Source organism: Paramormyrops kingsleyae, chromosome 3 (assembly GCF_048594095.1).
Source record: "Paramormyrops kingsleyae isolate MSU_618 chromosome 3, PKINGS_0.4, whole genome shotgun sequence".
Classification (NCBI taxonomy): Eukaryota; Metazoa; Chordata; class Actinopteri; order Osteoglossiformes; family Mormyridae; genus Paramormyrops; species Paramormyrops kingsleyae.
This window is the reverse complement of record NC_132799.1, coordinates 40,626,443-40,643,590: the sequence shown is the minus strand read 5'-3', so window position 1 is coordinate 40,643,590 and position 17,148 is coordinate 40,626,443. Positions and strand designations below refer to the sequence as shown.

Below are 17,148 nucleotides of genomic sequence, written 5' to 3'. Positions count from 1 at the left end.
AGAGCATCTAAAAATGGAAGAATGCTATGTGTGCTGTTACTTGGTCATGCACCACCATTTCATCCATCCATCCATTTTGTGAAACCGCTTATCCTGTTCAGGGTCGAGGGGGTCCAGAGCCTATCCCGGAGGCTACAGGCACAAGGCAGGGAACAACCCAGGATGGGGCACCAATCCATCGCAGGCACCATGAAAATCTTTCTGACAGAGATACTAATACATGTTCGAGCTCAGTGGGCCAAACTACCCAACAGAGATGTCACATGCAAGAGTAGCCTATCTTTTATATGAAAGGGTGTGAGGCTCCACAGTCCAGCAAGCAATATAGTATTTTTGTTTTGCTTTTGGTGACATTATTTCCTGTCTTGCAGGTTGTGTGGCTATCCTCCGTTTTACGATGAGAACGACTCAAAGCTCTTTGAGCAGATACTTAAGGCGGATTATGAATTTGATGCACCCTACTGGGATGATATCTCAGATTCCGGTAAGTAAATCTAACTGTGTACCTTATTAATAATCAATGTGCAATTGTTAGAATATTCATGAAATGTGTATTTATTTGGAAGAGTATTAGTGGTTGCTTCTGTGTCAGGTTAGGTCAGGTTTGGAAGCATGCACTGATACAGCACATTGCTGCACCCACCACACAACGATACACCACGGTCCCATGCTCTAGAAATGGCCGTCTATCTGCCGCAGCCAGGTATTACATAGGTGTTCCCTTTGCCTAGTCCAGCCACTTGGGTCCTCAGCAATGAGGATCCTGCAAGCCGGATCACCCTCAGGGAATCATGCCACATGACTGTAGTGCCATAACTCACACTTCATCACAATCAGATAATATGCCTCATTCAGGAGTCCTTGAGCAACCGCTTGTGTGACACAAAGTCAAAACCAGCAGTACCCATACATACAGTACCAAAGGTGTCCAGTCTTCATCTCAATGAGGCGAGCAAGTGATCATGGATCCTGTTGAGGATGAGCACTAACAACAGTCTTATCCCCCTGTAGCGGTCGCAATCCAGGTGATCACCCTTCCCTTTACAGAAAGGGACAAGGAGTCCAATTTCCTTGTCAATTGGGATGACACCTATCTCCCAAATGGAAGCAAAGATCACTTGCAATGCCAGGAGGACAGCCTTCCCACTAGCCTGGAGAAGTTCACCCCGGATACCACAGGTCCCTGCAGCCTTCCCTAGCCCCAGCTGGTTCACCACCTGTGCAATTGTGCAATCTCAATGAGACTGGGTGGTTCACAGCAAATCGGAGGACCAGCCTCAAAAACTGTGGAACCACAGATGTCCATTGTCCTAGCCAGAGAATCAGCTTAGTCGGCTGCTCAAAGTAGCCAGCCCAGTGGGTCGCAAATGCAGTGTCATCCATAAGGACCATTCCATCACCCACCCTGACTGCAACTCTCTGAGGAACAGATTTGGATGTGCATAATGCTTCGATTCCTCTGTAAGGAGGACATGGGTCACTAGGCTATAGATGGTGTATCACTTGCTCTCAGATTCCTTGAATAAATGCCTCCTTATCCGCCCTCAGAGCCCTCACAGCCGTCCTTCTCAGTTCCTGGTACAGACCGGAGTTGCCATCAAGCCGTGTTCTGTGACTCCTCTTGATAATATACAGGGTGCCATGCAACATGTAACACCTTCTTCTGGGAACACCGGCAAAACCAATAAAACCCTCAGCAACCTTTAGGTCCTGTCACAAAAAGTTTCCGACATCACATTAGAATCAGCAGTCGCATACAAGTCTGCAAGTTCTCACACAAACATCAAGTCATTAGAATCAGCCTGATCTTGAAGTCTGGTCAGGTCCCGCCTCATTTTCCTAGTATGTGGCAATCCACTGGACTTCAGCTAAATCTTCAGAATAGCAACAACAAGTCTCTGGTCACAAGGATCTGACTGATCTCCTTCACCGCACCATCAGTACTGGAGTACCAAGTCCAATGATGCGACTCAGGGCACTAGAACCAGAATCTAGCGTTCGCAGACCCTGACCTTTTGCAAAGATAAGGAACATAGAGCCACTTTCACCACAGTCTCCAAACGTGTGGGGACTGACACAGTCCTCATAGCCAGTCCTATTAACACCCAGAGAGTGCCTTAATGTGAGTCTCATGATGCACTCATTAAAAGGAGTGATATCGGACACCATTGGGAGGAGCCAATCTGCCACAGCAACAGCTACTCCCTGAGTATGACAGCCATCAGAGTGACCAGACTAATAATAGGTATCTACCTACAGAGATCTGGCCACTCCTCGGTCTGCATACCTCAGGAAGTGCCGCCACTGAAATGCAGAGTTTACGAAGCTCCTGCAAAAGCAAAAGAAAATGGTTATCATGCTGGAGAGACAAGACAGTTTTGACTATGATTTTGTTAAACTATGATTTTATTAAATTATTTAGTTCATTCTAGGCAGCATAGAGTACAAGGCTGGGGTACACCCTGTATGGGATGTCAGTCCAATGGGACACACACATAATTTAGAGGTGCTAGTTAGCCTACTGTAACTGCATGTCTGCTGCCTCCATATTGGAAATTAGAGTCCCTGAAGGAAATCTGCTCGACCTAATATATAGCACATTGTAAAACAGTTCAAAACAAGCTTTAAAAAGACCATCTGTTTATCAAAACACTTAAACTCCAAAGTAAAACATGCTTTGTGAAATAAATACTAAAAAAGTTTTGTTACATTTACAGTGAATTTCAGCTGAGACAGGCCAACTGGCTGGAACTATTAGCTTTAGCAAATGCTTGTCGTGAGACCCACATGCCCAAAATAACACCCGCATTTGGTACAGATGTACACATGCATGGACCACTGACTTTTGGGCTGGCTCCCAGATGTGGCCCCTGGCCTGTATGTAGCCAGTATGGTGCTCACACCTGCTCACGGATTTAGTAGATGAGAGCGGAGAGGTCACCATGGCAGTCGAACTCCTCTCTCTGGAGACCAAACTGGTGCCAGCAATCTACAGGCCTGTTCTAATAAACGAGCCACAGAAAACGTCCCAGAGTTTACTGAAAGACAGCTGACTAATCAAGCTGGTATTCCAGTGTATGGGCAAACACTCCCCAAAGGCTCAGCAGAGCTCTCCCCATGTGTTTGTGTTCAGCAAAGCGTCAGTATCCAGACCATGAAAGGTGTTTGCTCTTTGAGTGGAAGGTATGCCATTCTAGTATTAAAGTACCAGCATAACATGTACAGAGAAACAGCATCTTATGTTTGTGGAAATGTTAAAGATGGTAACGAGCATGCTTGTGTTTGTGTTCGACAGCGAAGGACTTCATTAGCAGTCTGATGGAGAAGGACCCCGAAAAGAGGTTCACCTGTGAGCAGGCCCTGCGGCACCCCTGGTAAGACAGTAGCCAGCATGTGGTACTAATGCATGTAGCGAGTTTCTGAGCAAGCTAACATCACTAGCATGCTAACAAAGTACTTTTAGCATACTGTGGTTCGTGTACAGAGAAAGCATAAACATTTTGGGGAAGAGTTAGCATGTTAGGCCCTTGTAGGCCTATACATCTATTACTGAAAGCAGCACAGGTGCTTCTTCAGGGCATTGTGCTATTGAATGCCCTCTAGTGTAACACCCCGCTCCACCTCTCACCCGGCTGAAAAAAACCTCGTAATGAATGCTTCCTGACTAGTGGCATCCAGCCTTAATGGCACATCCTGAATCTTGCGGGGCTAATCACCAATTAGTAGATTCCCCCACTAGAGTAGGGGCTGGTAATGACTAATGAGTCTATGCAAGGGGAGCACAGTGGAGCTAGGAGACATGGGAGAGGTTGAGGAGCAGTCTGGGAGTAACGTAGCAATGTGTTTATATCCAGGGAGAAGGCTGCAGTATTTGGTGGGGGGGTGGCGGTGGTTGCACAATAGCATAGACTATGAAACTGTCAGGGACAGAATCAGATTACCGTACTGAAGGCCTGTCTCTAAACAACCAGGCCACCTACTTATTCATTCCTCACAAATAAGCTGACACTACCCTGCTAAGGTTAACTGAAGGTTGGCACAGAGTAGATGTAAAAAAAGCACAGCTAACAGAGTACAGCCAAAAGAGTATAGTTAATAGAGTCTTTTAACTAGAGCAAAGCTAACACAACAGAATCAACAGAGAACTGCTAGCAACACAAAATCAATATACAGCATGCTGGGGGGGGGGGGGGTATACCTGTATGTGTTGGTGTTTCATGGAGATGTATTCATACACTTACCTAAGCATGACCTCACTCAACCCCACTTTGTGCCATGACAAGGAGAAAGGAGTGTTATTGTGTCACAGAGAAGTACCTAATTATAGCCAACATGCACAAATATCACAAAATGCTTTATTACAAATGAGTGTACAGGTAAAACATGCACTGCAAAATCCAAATATTTCACTTGTGACTATATAAAATGAGCCGCACTTTTAAGTTCTCTTATTTTCTGTATGACAAGATTAATCCACATTACATAATTAGCGGAAATACCATTGATCCAATATGGCTACAGACAGTTCAAGGACATTTTATTTACCCTGCTCTGGACAAAGTTAAAAAAACACATTTAATGAAGTTATACGTTTTTATTCGATAGAGATCTTGTTTATGATGTGACTGAAATCTATTGGCCTTTTGTGGGAGCTAAATTAGAACAGCTGTAGGACAAAAGTATGGTTAATGAAGCAGTACCCATACAGAAAAATACATTATAGTTCTTATATGTGTACTACTTTGCATACATGATTATGGGGTTTGCTGTTGAAAATAAATCTTAAATGTTTTGTGATTATGTTGCCAAAACCTTGATGTCTGGTGGCCAATGTGCTTTTTCAGGATTGCCGGGGACACCGCCCTTTGCAAAAACATCCATGAATCTGTCAGTCGGCAGATGAGGAAAAATTTTGCTAAGAGTAAATGGCGGGTGAGTAGGTGACACCAAGACTTGACAGGCGTTTTAACTCTGACTGAAGTATTGAGACTAACAGAGGCACTGAAACTCCCATAGGAACACTGAGACTGAGAGAGACACTGTAACTCTGATAGGAACACTGAGACCGACATAGGCTAGTGATGCATCAATATGGAAATTTTGATTGATCTGATAACTTCCACTCGTCATTTGGGGGGGAGATTAGCAGAATGACATCACATTATTTTCTTTCTTTGGAAAATGAAAGACTGACCCGCGGGCCAGATTTAACAATGAATTAGACACATGTAGCAGGTTGGCAGTTTGAGACATCTTATAAGCAGCGAATGAGACGAGGAAATCCCCCGGTCTCCACTAGGGCAAATGGCTCATCATCCAATACAAACACGTGCGTAATTTTAGTAGGTAGTAGTTATGTCTCTAGCTGTGCTGCTGTTAACTTTGAATACTGATAAAGTTTAAATATCAGCCGGTAATATCAGCTAAGATGACACATCCGGCTAATGCCAATATCTTGATTTTTAACAAATATCAGTCGATACTCAAATGTTAATTGTTAATATATGCCAATATACTGTATCATGCAACTCTGACATAGACACAGAAACTGTCAGAGTCACTGACTATGACTGAAGTGCTGATACTGACAGAAGCCGTGAGACTTGAGAGAAGTGCAGAAACTCTAATAGGAACACTGACTCAGACAGAAGCACCACATTGAGATTGACAGATACACTGAAACATTGACAGTATCACAGAGACTTTCACTGAGACACTGAGACTATAGTATTGCTACATAATTAAAATTGAGGCCATGGGACACCAGCTTCTCAATTACCTGCCGATACTGGCTGATTTATGTGTTATATAAACTCATGTTGCTGCAGCATTGGTTAACCTGTATAGTTTTAACCCCAGAATGACACAAATGTCCCCCCATCCCATATCCCCAGCAAGCCTTCAATGCCACGGCAGTGGTTCGTCACATGAGGCGGCTGCAGCTGAGCAGCAGTATCGACAGCTCACACCAGGGCAGCCATGGGGCGGCCCGCAGCCAGGCCTCCAGTGCTGCCCACGTCAAGAGCCAGTCCACAGACTCTAGCACCCCAACCCGCAAGGAATGTGAGTGTGTCAAACATGCTAAGCATACTAACCTACAGACTGGCACACAGCTGCTCTTCTTGCAGAGCAACCAGCCTGTACGCTAAAATAATCCATTCATTCATACAATACAAATTATCCTTAACTCTAACATGAACCAATCCTTCACACAATACAAATTAGCCTTCATGCTAACACAAACCAGTCCTTTACGCAACATAAATTAGCCTTCACACTAATACCAACCAGTCTTTCTCACAATACAAATTAGCCTTCATGCTAACACGTGTCTATCCTCACAATACAAATTAGCCTTTATGCTAACACAAACAGTCCTTCAGATAACACAAATTAGCCTGAATGCTATCATAAACCAATCCTTCACACAACACAAATTAACCTTTATGCTAACACAAACCAGTTCTACACACAACACAAATCAGCTGGTTCACCCTAAGATCCTACCACTGTTCCCTCAAGCTAACAGGTCTGGTCTGTTTTAGCTTTACTGAGTCCTTTGTGCCAGTTCTGAGTGGTTACCATTCCCAGGAAACTTGCGTGGGGCAGGTCTCAGCCCTGGCTCCCCTCACTCCTCATGGCTTGCAGCAAGATATCTAAGATTGTACAACAATGATCTAATAGCGTAATGCAAACCCCCATCTCTGGCACCATCCTACTGTCAGTAATTAATGCATCACTGGAATGAAAAGCACATTATTTAATGGAAAATTCCAGCAGTTTGATGCCCGGCAGGATGTGACTGTGCTGCCTTTGTACAGTAGGTGCCAGACCTCCTCCTCTCCCAGCTCCTAATCCTGCTGTCCTCCTTTAAGGGAGCCTGAGTATCCAGCCTGCTTTGCGAGGTGGATGCCAAAGTGTAATAGTCATGCCAGTCACTGGCCAACCTGTTCAATCCCATTTGTAACATAATCTTGTCATGCTAACCCTCTGAGGGCCATGGTCAGGTGACCGTGAAAGGCCGGCTGCTCAAAGTCATGTGTTCAGGTGCTGCTTTTCAGTTCTTCTCAGCATGTCCCATTTAACCTCACATCTCTTTTCCACTAGTGCTGTTCCTGTGCTGTCATTTGACTACATATGTCAACGTCACAAACATACTCAGGAGAGCAAGCACCAGTTTTCGATTGTGTGTAATCGCAGTTTTGAGGCTGGCTACCAACAATAAATATAGAACATTGGGACACTTTTAGACTTTTTCTGTACTGCACCTCTTTGTTTTTTGTCTCGATAGTTTTAGTTTTAAATTTTGGTAGCAATTTGCTCCGTACTATGAATTTCTCCGGCTCTATTTTAATTTCTGCTGTATTCAGCAAACACTCAAGCAAATCAAACAAAGAAAGCATCAAACCCTGGGAATAATAAATGCTACTCTGCTGAACTTTATAGTGCATTGTACTCCCTCCCCACATGATGACATCACGGGTTTGCAATTTCAGAGGCAATTCTCTGGGGTCATGCCAGGGCGGGTTTATCGGGCACGGGACCAGTTGTCGAGTCTTCTCCCCCCCCCCCCCCCCCCCAGCATTGTGTCACCCTGTCGCCCTCCCAGCGTAGTGTCCCCTTCTTGCCTCCCCAGAATCCTGGCTCCCTCTCACCTCCCCAGTGTTATTTCTCTCTGTCACCCCCCCAGCATCATATTTCCCTCCTGAGTGTCAGGCCTCCTTGTTGCCTCCCCCGAGTATCGCATCTCCATGTGGCCCCCCACTGCAGTGTTGCATCAATCTCTCCTCCCTCCAGCATTGTGATTCCCTGTCACCCCTGCCTCAGCGTCCCCAGCATCGTGCCTCCCTGTCACTCCCCCGGTGACACTTGTCACTTAAGAGTATTGCTGGTTTGTCTGCAGGTACGCCAGCCTCTCCCACACCCTGCAGCCTGGCTTCGGCAGCCTCCTCTCCCTCGGTGGGCCTCACACCCGGCGGAGCAGATCAGAGCCGATCCCGTCCCTCCACCGTCACTGTCGTCAACACAGGGACCAAGTGACGCCAGGTCCCGCGAGGAACGAGCTGGGAGGCCACAGCACTGTGAGGCAGGGGCGCCCATTACGCCCCGTCAGCCTCTGTGTCCCCCTGCCCTGGATGTCTGCCTGCTCAGGTAGACCCCCCAGCTCGCCCCTCGCCCTGCTCCTCTTCCTGGCCTGGGAAGACTTGGATGAGCAGAGGACCTTTAAAATGCCATATTTTCTACCGTCTCACCACCTCCGACACGGAGCCACAGCATCGCCCCCCCCCCCCCCACCTTGCTCCCGGCCCAAAGGTCAGCCCTGAGGTCAATCCTAACGTCACCACGTGACTCCCACATAACGCAGCTTGACTTGTAAATCAGACATGTTTAATGCTCATGGGTCAGTCTTTTCACGTTGCATAGGATTGGATCAGGATCTTCATGCAAATATAAGTCCTCATGTTTCTGTAGAAGCTTCTTGGGCCCCAGAAGGTCAGGTAGCTCTCATCTGAGTGGATGTCCATCCTGGAGATCATGGTGTTGAGCAGAATCATTTTTTAGACGTGTTTTGACCTCATAACCATGTAACCACAGTTTCCCTCTATTGACTTTTTTTCTTTTGTTTTTCTTGTTCTGGACTGGATGATCAACAGGGCTTTTATTTCCTGAACCGCATTTTCTTTCCCTTTGTCTGTTTTTTTATTTGGAGGACTTCTCCCTTCCTCAGTTCCTGCCATCGCTCTGTCGATTTCTCAGCATGGTCCGGCGCTGCACCGGCCCGTCATTGAGCTCCGTCTGCCTGTCGGCGGTAGAGATTGTAAACAGTTTTAAAAATCCCACAATGGGGTCATAGCATTGTACAATTTCTTTGTTAATGGAAACATTTAATATGTTTCTTTATTTTCTTACTTTATAATACTTTTTCTAAAGTCATTCTATATGAGGTATGTATTCAGTGTATAAAACGTTTATCGCTGTGTGCTGGTATGTTTCAGGAATCAGCTTCTGAATTGTGGAGTTGTGTACAGAAAAACAAACAAAAAAACCCGTTTGAAATGGCCATGATCAGATTTCTTCATTAGCATTACCAGTAGGTGGGCTTACGAAAGGCAGAGCTGTTATTATTGGCTCTGGTGGCGTGATGTCAGAGTGTGAAGTATCGCTGACACACCCAGTTTAGAGTTCTCAGGGAATTCCACAACTGCAAACGCACGTGGGCTATACAGTGTAGGTCTGTGTGAACCCGAGACGTATAGGGCGTCTGGGAAACGGCCCGCTGCGTGGAAGCGGGAAGCTTTTCAGTATGTTTCCAACTCTTAAACTGTCAGAGTGCATTGTGTTTCTTTACATTTTTGGTAACGTGGTGAAGAATATACGAAGTGAATAAAATTACAATATGGTGTATTCTATAGGTGCCATAAGCACTGCTGGTTATAGTATCTCGTTGTTTTTTTGTTTGTTTGCTTATTCGTTTTTGGAATGATAAATGCCATACCTTGTGGAGATTGCTAATCCTCCATTTCCCAGTGTGTTATTTTAGCAGAAGGGGGTGGACTTCAGCGTGTAATAACGCAAGTTTTTTTGCACCTCTACCACAATGCGGCTGTTGGTTTTCTTGCCTATGAGCTCTTCCCATTACAGAAGGCCCAGAATTCCTTGCACAGCCTGGGGCAGGGCTTGGGTTGGGGAACTGTTGGGGTGAGGGCGGAGTTGTTTGGGTCAAGCCTGGGAGAGGGAGGTGGCTTTGCGTCCCAGAAGTCATTAGAAGTGGCGGACAGCAGCTCGGAGATGGAACTTCATCCCCGTGACCAGGTGGCCTTTGTGGAAACCCGGTCTGCTCCAGGCCATGTTACTGTCTTTCTTCTTGTGACTCACCAACGACCGTGTTGTCAGGGTTAGTGTCCCCTCCCCCCACGTGCTCCCAAAACACCCTCATCCCTTTTATTAAGTCACGTTCCCATTTGCCACATCTGTACCGTTGGGTATGGCTTCTGTCAGTTCTGTGTTTGTATTCGCTGCTCTTACAGTATGTCCGTGTCCCCATGATTCAGGGCTTTGACTCACTGAGCCTGGATCTTTAATAGGCCGGAGCCAAAGGTTCGGCCTGCCCTCTTCATGCAGTGTAGCTCTGTCACATGGCAGTGAATGTGCAGAAATCCTACTCATTTTCATAATTTTGTTGTATTTTTCCATGTGTCGTTAATAGAACTCATCTGGCTATAGATTTATTTTGATTCTCAGGCATCGTTTAGCTACAGTTTTTTCTTTGTTAAGGGAAATGTGATGGCATCCTAATGCTGCCATCAAAGCTAGTGTTCAGTTACTGCTTCACACTGAAATTAGTATTCCTGCTCAGACACAAAATGAATTGTTACCATAGCAGGATTAGTCCAGACACTAGTTAAAGTAAACGGTTTGGATTTAACACAAATATTATAACAGATCTCTGCAGTCAATACTAACATACTGGGATGGGGTGTGGGGTGGATTTGGGGTCCAACTGGAATTCGAAGATGCTTCTGTTTCTAGTGAAATGGATGTGTGGCTGTACTTGGAAATTCCGGAGAAGGACATATGGTGCTGGTCCGAACACCATCCGGACAGATGTGTGTTCAGGGTCCCATTCAGTGGCTTGCTGGAGGCAGTGTGCAATGCAGATTGCTGAGGGACTCAGCAGTGCCCTCCAGGGGGTGCTCTGGTCTAGTGTGACTGGAACGCCAGTGTGACAGAACTTCGGAATGTGGCTCTCCCTGTCGCATACACACGTGTGCCTCTCAGGTGCCGCTTTCCTCTGTCCATGATTGTGACTATACATCTCACCCCCATTGCTACTCACACCATCTCAGAAACATGCTTGCATAAGATAAATCATACTCTGGATGATGTTCTACCAATTAGATAGCTGATGGGATTTTTCTTTTTAGATCCAAAAGATTAGGTAATTTTTTTTTTTTAAGCAAATTTTTATCAAACATATCTATGCTACATGTTCCGCTTCCTGAGGCCAGTCCGTGGATGTCAGTCCATGAGCACCTGAAGTTGGCTCCTTTGTGACATCACAATAGCCACTGGGAGGCCGTGGGTGTCACGCTTGTCAGGAGAGCAGCATGGCCACCTTCATGATGCATTCAGATGCTTCAATAAAATTCTCAATTAGATTATTTTGACACCAGGCCAGGTACCCAATTCTCACAAACCATAACCGGTAGCCAAAGATAAGTAGAACAGAGTATTAGAGAATAGCCGGCAAGCACTGACCGGCCAATCACTCTTGGCAGAGTGGTTTCAATTGTTTCATGCTAAGGGCTAATGTAAAACAACCAATAAGGATATTTGTAATGAAGTGCCTCCAGTTTGTGGGGGAGCACTCAAAGTCGCGCTGTCTCCGCAGAGCAGAATTTGACTGCAGTCTGACCACACAAGGGTGAATGTCTGCCAGAGCTCCCCCTGCAAGTAGTACGAGACGCCACACGCTTGATATCCTACATTCCTGACCAGGACACTGTTGTATTGGTGTTGTCTTTCATCCTGCTTCAGTCACTGATTTCCCACCTTTATTGGGTCTGTATTTTTTTTGCCCCAAGACCCTCAAGCCGTGATGTGTCCCACCCCTCCATATCTTTGACGTATTGCTTATATCCATGTCACGTGTGGTCAATGCGAGTCTGTGTGTGGCATGAGCGTGTAGTGTGTTTTTAGCAAGGCGTGTGCAGGATGCTATGCCTCCAGGGGGCGCTGCATCATTCAAGCCACCTGTGTCACCCTCTGCCATCAGGTGGTCTATTTTACACCCAGTCTTGCTCCTGGCATCTTTTCGGGACGCTTGCACTCTAGCTTTCCCGTGTCAGTTTTTGCTTTAACAACAGGGAGTGTCTATTGGACAGCTCCAGCTGTCGTCCTCCCCAACTGCACCCCCTCTGCTTTTTTCCAGCTGATTCAAAACCACGCAATGGATATCCCGTCCTAGATTGTGATGCGCTTACAGTCAGTCAGGGCCGATCGGTACTTTAAGGACAGAAAATCAGTGACGATTGCAGGACCTCAGCTGACCTGTCACATAGTTTTAAAAATGTAATTTCCAGAATGCCGAAGCAAGGCCTTTGGTGTGCCACACCACGCATCATAAAACAAAGTAATATGTTTGACTTTTACAACCAAATAACCAAGGCTTTCTCCACCTCTAGCTTAGTGCTGTGACTGACTGGTCCAGATGTGACATGCTTTAAACTAAAGTTATTATTAATTGATATGTGGTCTTCAAGCACCAAACCTGTTAAAAGTTAACTTTAGTATAGCAAGCACTCATAAAACGGTATTAATAAAGCAAGTCTATAAGCGTCCGATGTGCTTTACAGGAGGTTTTTATGAAATGCACGCATGTTTAACGCTCTTTAAGACTCGGCTCCACCAGTGTCTGCGTAACTATTATACCCTACTATAATATCTATATGTATTAAATAAAACACACTGTTATGAAAATCCAGGTCTTGTGGTTGTAACATTTCCATAAAGGTGTTTTCCAAAGCCCGATGAAATGTGAAATATTTACTCTTTGCATGTTATGAAGATGATCCATTATTTTCGGAAGTGGCTGCCTGTTGTGGCTCTACTGTGATGTGACAGTTTGCTTATGGGATGTGTACAGCAAATGCCTTTGACAATCATGTACACATATCAGAGTTTACATCACAGTGAACGCAGAAGTGAGAGTGATTGGTTTTTTTGTTCCTTCAATAAATTTTGAATGATCATTATGCTACAGTTCAATGTCTGCTGCCTTCTTTGTACTGCAACCCCCCCCCCCCAGCCCTTCACATAGCCCACCTAGTACTGATACTAACCTTCATTCAACATGTACTAATCCACAGTAACATCTACATCGATCTATACTAACTCAAATACTGTTCTGCTTTCTCACCATAGTACTAATCCCTCAAGTACCCTGTGCACTGACCCTAATACTAATCGCTATGATATCATTTGCTCTGAAATCCATTCTCCAATACAGTCCCTGGTTATAGAATCCCTGAAGGGCAAAACACACCAGCAAATATGAAGACACACCAAAAAATACAAAAATGCACCAGAAAATATGAAAATACTACAACACTAGCAGCACTGAAAATGGGAAGGCTATGTACTTCCTGATAATGTCAGTTGGCTAACAGATTAAACTAGTCAATCCAAATGTACAGCTTTAGGTACCTGGAGGTGCCATTTTGGTGCCTTTGTTAGTCTTACTAATGGAGCACTCTGCGTATGTGAATCAGCTACCACCAGATGTAAGCAAAAGACACAAAGAGAAAACAGATGTAATAAGATGTGATCATACACATTGAAAATGAAAGACTTTGATGGACGTGAGCCGCCTTCTGTAAGTTCTGAGGATATCATGAATTATATGGTTTTTCAAACATCACGGGTGGCTCTGAAGCATCTGAAATATTTTGTATTCACAGGTAAGTGCAAGTATAAATCTCTCACTTACTCATCATTTATTATACTTCCATTCATCCATCTAATTTCTATAACTGCTTGTCCTGTTCAGGGTTACAGGGGGTCTGGAGCCTATCCCAAAGGCTATGGGTGCAAGGCAGGAAACAACCCAGGATGGGGCACCAACCCTTTGCAGTGTGCACACACACACCTTTCACTCACACATGCACACCTATGGGCAAATTGGCAACTTCAATTAACCCCAGCGTTTTTTTGGACTGTGAGGCAAACCTGAGTACCCAGAAGAAATCCCACAATGACACGGGGAGAACATGCAAACTCCACACACATGGAACACCAGTAGACACTTAAACCTAGTTTGCAGAGGTGTGAGGCAACAGTGCTAACCACTGAACAACCTTGCTGTTAGCACTTATTGTTATATATTAACATTATCTTAATTTCATTGTGTAATGGTAATGTTAAGCCATTACTTTGTTCTGGGCTGTAATGTTAATGTTATAATGCTATTACTGATTTTGTTGTCATTAGGTCAAATCTGTGGCCTGCACTGCAAAGCGGGGTTACTGGCTTATTGGGGTAAGTTGTCGGATTTAAGGTATCACAGTTTAAATGCACTTCATATTCGTTTGCTTACATTTTGCCCAGACTACCTTAAATACGAAAAGTTACCCCGATAAGCCAGTAACCCCGCTTCGTAGTACAGGCCACAGGCCCCTGGTCTGATCGCACATAAGTGATTATTTTATGGGTAAATTGCAGATAGATTTATTTGTTTCAAGATCTATTTATTTGCTGTTGTGTTGTTATAATTACTCCCAGAGAACCCACAACAACCTGTTTTCTCTGCCAAGAAAGATGGAGAAGTTCACACACCTGGGTATATTGTTTACATATTTGTTTGCAGTTTTATCAATGGTTTTTGCACTTTGACCTAACTTAAATATATTCAGCATGCATAAGTTTATTGCATATATATTGTTGCACTTCCCATATTGCAGTCTCTTCTCTTTTTGCACCGCTGTTTATGTTGTGTTTTGTCCTATTGTCCACGCGCAACTGTTCTGTTCCCTGTAACTGTGACATACAAATTTCACTGTTTCACTGAGTTCTATGATGCATGTGAATAAAGTAATCGTGATTTAAGTGATATTTCTCATTGACCCCTATTTAAAGGCACAATATGAAACAAACCACTTGGCACCATGAATGAAACAGTCATTATTTGTTTTGTTAGTACTATTTTTCAAGTTCCAGAAAATTCTCACTCAAATGGAACAACAAACTGACAGATTTAAGGCACCACCTATTCTCACTATTCTATCTACTTGAGCCTCTTTGTCTTCTTTTGTATTTAACATTTCCAAAAGTAAAGTACCATTGAGGACTGAATATTTCCTCCTAACAAAGCATCCCCCAAAGCAAACCAAGAGCACCATCTAGTGGGGGTCAAAAAATACAGTAAATGGTTCATGAAGCATCATTTTGGCCATCACTAGTGGGTGTGTGTTTTTCATTTGGCTGAACTCTAACCATATTTGAGCAATGCTTATCTATTCGTGGGATTCCATTAGTCCTTTCTATTGCACCGCCTGCCGCCACGCCCCCTGCTTTGCCTGAGCCTCCACCCTCGGGGACCTCTCTGACTCCGGCTCTTCTGTCCAGCCCGGCTCTTCTGTCCCCCGTCCTGCCCGTCCAGCCCGGCTCGCCCGTCCTGCCCGTCCAGCCCGGCTCGCCCGTCCTGGCCGCGGCTCCGGCTGCACCGCCTGCGGCCACGCCCGCGGCTCCGGCTGCACCGCCTGCGGCCACGCCCGCGGCTCCGGCTGCACCGCCTGCAGCCACTCCCGAGGCCCCGGCTGCACCGCCTGCGGCCAAAGCCCGTGGCTCCGGCTAACGCCAGCGGCTCCGGCTGCACCGCCTGCCGCCACGCCCCCTGCTTTGCCTGAGCCTCCACCCTCGGGGACCTCTCTGACTCCCTCGCCATTACCCCGGTGAGGCCGACACCCCCCAGGACCCCGCCTTTCAGTGTCCCTTAGGGGACGGGAACACAGGTGTCGGGCCCGGGTCCCGCCCGCCCTGCCCCCTGGGTCGCCCATTCGGCCCCTGGCTGTGGCTCGGTGGCTGCCTGTGGGTCCTGCGCCGTCGGGTCGGCGGTCGCCTCTGGGTCCTCCCCCGGTTCCTCAGTGCCGGTCCTCGGCCTCACCTCTGGCTCCGTGTCGGCCGCCTCCGGGCCCCCCTGCTTCGGCTTCCCCTCCGCCTACTCTGGCTTCCCCCTTGTGCCTGCCTCAGCCGGTGTTCCCTCCTGCTCCCTCCGTGTCCCCTCCGCCTCTCCCTCGTCCCGTTCCCTCGGCCCCTGTGTGGTTCCCTCCTGCTCCCTTCTCCCTGCCACCTGCGGCCCCTCCGGCCGCTGCCCGTCGCCCGCCTGGGCTCCCTCGGACTCCCTTTTGTCCCCCTTCCGTTCCTGTCTGGTCTCCCCTGTCTCTGCTCCTCCTCCTTCTGTTTCTCCTCTGTTCACTCCTGGCCCCTTCGTGTCACCTGTGGGTGTTCCCTCTGTGTCTCCCTTCTCTGTCTGCCTTTCCTGTTCTTTGTCGGGTTCTGTCTTGGTTCCTGTCCTTGTCCTTGTTCTGTGTTTCTGTTCTGTTTCCGGTACCCCATTGATGTCTTGGTTTTTGTCTTTCAGGTCCTGTTCCCTCGTCTCGTCCGTCGCCTACCCTCGGGCACGTCCGGTGTGCGTACCTTTGGGGGGGGGGGGTTATGTCACGCCCAGCCCCGTACGATCCTTGTGTGTGCCACGCCCACCTTGTTACCTCGTGTTTATGCCTGATTGTTCTCCACTGTTGCTCGTTAAATTCAGTTTGTCTTGTGTATTTAGTCCGAGCCTCAGTCAGTCTTCCCCAGATTTGTCATTGTATTGTTATGTTTTGTTCCTTGTCCGCTAGTCTACCCGCAATAAACCCTGTCTGTCCGTCTTTACGGCTCTGTTTGCCTGCTTCGCCGCTCACCTGCTTGCCAAACGTGACATTTGTAACCTGGATTAAAATTTTATACAGTTCACCTAAAGCCTGTGTAAAAACGAATGATCAAATCTCCCCAAGCTTCACTCTCAGAAGGGGCACTAGGCAAGGTTGTCCACTTTCTCCATCACTATTTGCTATATTTATTGAACCATTGCCAGCAGCAATTCGGAATAATAATAATATCAAAGGTATTCAAACAGCAAGTATAACCCATAAAATTAGTCTTTATGCAGATGATGTATTACTTTTTCTTCAAAATACACAGGGTTCCCTCACGGAGATGATAAGACTCATAGATAAGTTCTCCTCCATATCAGATTACTCTATTAATTGGAATAAGTCGACTACTCTTTCAATATCTTGTGACTTCCAGTCCAATCCAACTATCCCACTTCAATCTGGGAACATTAGATATCTGGGTATTAACATTTCTGCCAAGCTGTCAGATCTGACGCGATTAAATTACAGTCCGCTGCTTAAAAAGATAGAAGATGACCTTGCACGGTGGAACAATCTACCCACATCACTTCTGGGAAGAGTAGCAACAATGAAAATGATGATCCTACCAAAAATTAACTACATGTTCTCAATGGTTCCGAGTCAACCTCCGTGGACTTGGTTTAAATCACTGGACTCCTTAATTTCAAAATATCTATGGAAATCCAAACCACCA

The 17,148-nt window shown here is 46.1% G+C and overlaps 1 protein-coding gene across 1 annotated transcript in view; it reads left to right on the top strand.

Annotated features, from left to right (window-relative positions):
- The window catches only part of camk1da (calcium/calmodulin-dependent protein kinase 1Da), an 86,211-nt gene extending 73,449 nt beyond the window's left edge, over positions 1–12,762 (top strand). The window contains exons 7-11 of the mRNA XM_023799030.2: positions 372–484; positions 3,296–3,374; positions 4,845–4,932; positions 5,895–6,063; positions 7,904–12,762. Of these exons, the coding sequence (XP_023654798.1) occupies positions 372–484; positions 3,296–3,374; positions 4,845–4,932; positions 5,895–6,063; positions 7,904–8,040 (586 nt within the window). The 3' untranslated portion in view covers positions 8,041–12,762. The remainder of the gene's footprint in view (positions 1–371; positions 485–3,295; positions 3,375–4,844; positions 4,933–5,894; positions 6,064–7,903) is intronic.
- Positions 12,763–17,148: the final 4,386 nt, after the last annotated feature.